General features: G+C 45.4%; 1 protein-coding gene across 1 annotated transcript; it reads left to right on the forward strand.

The window, feature by feature from the left end:
* The first annotated feature begins 522 nt into the window (after positions 1–522).
* Positions 523–1,815, forward strand: RMI2 (RecQ mediated genome instability 2). Its single transcript, XM_033139011.1, has one exon. It carries the CDS (start codon positions 566–568, stop codon positions 986–988), a length of 423 nt encoding a protein of 140 aa, XP_032994902.1. The 5' UTR covers positions 523–565; the 3' UTR covers positions 989–1,815.
* The last annotated feature ends 641 nt before the right edge of the window (positions 1,816–2,456 follow it).

Raw genomic sequence — 2,456 nt, forward strand, 5'->3', positions numbered from 1 at the left:
TAGGCGACGCTAAACACAACCTGCGCTTTCTCTTCCTTTCCCTTTCTCTCTCTCTCTCTCTCTCCTGCCCCGCCCCGGCTTCTTCTCGGATGATACCACTTGCGGGGAGCGGGAGGGGGAAATGGAAATATGGTCCGAACCATTTCTGTGCTTCAGGCCGTCGTGCCCTAGTCCGGGTTTAAGAGACATGCATATCGAGCGGCAGGAGGCAAAGACAAATGAAAAAGTGTAGAGTGACACGTTGCATGAACTGAAGATAATATATCTATTGAAATACATCATTGGCTGAGCTTCTTTATGGTCGCAGAAGCTGAGTCATTTAGATGTAATCTAGATATTTTTTGCAGTAAACTTTAGGAGGGAGGAATACCAGCTCAGTTTTAATCTATGGAGAACTTTCTGAGTCCACTCTTCTTTTTCTTCTCTCTATGGCCAACGAACCTGTGCGTGTATTGCTGGGTTTTGTTTTTTTTAACTCCTTCAACTCTCGCGATATTACTGGAAGGCTCCTCCGGCCCGTCATCCTTTTCGCGACGTGAAAATTGGCGGGAAAGAAGGCAGGGCCATGTCGGAAGACTCTCGCCTCGCGCAGTCGCCGCCGCCTGTGAAGGTCCTGGCCGCGCACCTGAGGCGGTGCCACCGGGTCCCTGGCGGCCCGTGGCTGCTGGACCGGGAGGAGTACCGGCGCCCCGCTCTCGCCGTGTCGCTGGTGTGGCTTCAGGGCACGGTGCTGGCCGTGGAGGAAGGTGGCTCGACGGTGCGGCTGCGGGACGACAGCGGCCCTTTCGTGGCCCAAGGCGTGGAGAAAATCCCCAAGGGGCGGCCTTGCCTCAGCGCCGGGAAGTACGTGATGGTGATGGGCCTGGTGGTGTCTTGCAGCCCAGAGCCCACCATCCGAGCTGTGAAGATGACAGACCTTTCAGGCAACCCCCTGCACAAGGACATGTGGCAGCTGGAAGTGGAGGATTTGCATAGGCACGTTTTGTGATGGGAACAGTTTGTCAAAACAGTTTCTCAAAAGAACCCGGGAGGCTGAAGAAGCAACTTTGGATTTTTTAATTGTTTTTTTATTTCGCCAAATAAAGTTCCTCTTGAACTTCCTTTAGGAGAACTTGGATTAACCAGTGGAATTTTACCTTGGTTCATTTGCTGCAGGTATGACAGAGCAATGGAGATGATAATGCTTGCATCCCAACCCCCTTTTCGGAGGAGGGCTGTCGCTGATTCCCAATTAGTCAACTTGGGTCAAGTAACATTAGCTTATCCATTGCAGAATGCAGTTGTCACTGCTAGAATAAAACATCTGCAGTCAAGAATCTGGTTGCAGAACTTTGGGCTCTTCTTTCGGCCTGCACTTTCTCTGTATTACAACGCATTTAACGTTGAGTTGCCGATTTCACTACCAGTTGCAGTCCAGACATCTAACTTTAACTGTAACTTGCTTGAACTGCTACATGAAGTCCATACTGCTTTATAATACTGTTTCTCCTGCCCCAGGACATATTTGGACTAATGGAGTTTCTGGACAGCTATATACATGTGGCTTCAGGGAGACCTTGCAAGATGGACAAAAGTTACAATAAAAACCTGAGCCTATTATTAGCTTGAACATCTATGCTGACCATTTTCTGACGGGTTAGTGGGGTTCTTAATGGCTCGTGTTTCATGGAATTCAACACATCACAGCTTATGCATAATTGATGTGCCTTGTTTTGGAACTTGCCTTGTTTACTAATGTGTGACTATTGTGAGGTGTGGAGGTAGCTATCAAATAATCCACAATCTACTCCTGATTTTGAGGTAGTACTTTCCCCAGAAAAGAATGCAGAGTAGTTGCTGATGCATGCTGCTCTGTGGCATATTGTGTTTCAGCACAGAAGCACACATTAAACACACATAGTATTTCTACATTGTCCAAATATTAAAGAATCATCTCTTGCTAGCTACTGGATTTAGTTATGTATAGTCCCTCTGGTTTGCTGCAACTCAACAGCATATCATGGAATTGAGTTTCCTTTCACTTCTGATGCTCAAACAAAAATGTTTATATTAACAGGTTTGGAATTGCTGAGCATTATTAACATACAAAGTGGTGGTCAGAGGGTACTAACTCAATTTTCTACAAACTCAATTTCTCAGGTATAAATGTTGCACATGCGTATTTCTAGATATATACTTGGGTTTAAAAAAGAAGAATTCTGGAATAACTCAGTCACAGCATGAGTATGGAACAGAAATACAAGTTTTCCAATAAAGATATACTCGAAATAGGGGACATGAAATCTAGTTGCATAGTATTCAAAAGCATAATCTCGTCTAGGAGATACAGCCATGCTGTAGTCCAAAGAGACGTGTATAGATTAAAATTTTAGTGCAACCTTTAACTAACAGTTCACCATGTGTTATCACTATTGTTCTGAGCAGACTGCAGAAATAGAAGCATGAAACCCTGGCCA

Source organism: Lacerta agilis, chromosome 2, assembly GCF_009819535.1.
Source record: "Lacerta agilis isolate rLacAgi1 chromosome 2, rLacAgi1.pri, whole genome shotgun sequence".
In the NCBI taxonomy this organism is placed as follows: domain Eukaryota; kingdom Metazoa; phylum Chordata; class Lepidosauria; order Squamata; family Lacertidae; genus Lacerta; species Lacerta agilis.

Excerpts from the sequence above, each read along its gene's own strand:
- RMI2 (XM_033139011.1), top strand. The coding sequence starts at position 566 with ATGTCGGAAGACTCTCGCCTCGCGCAGTCGCCGCCGCCTGTGAAGGTC.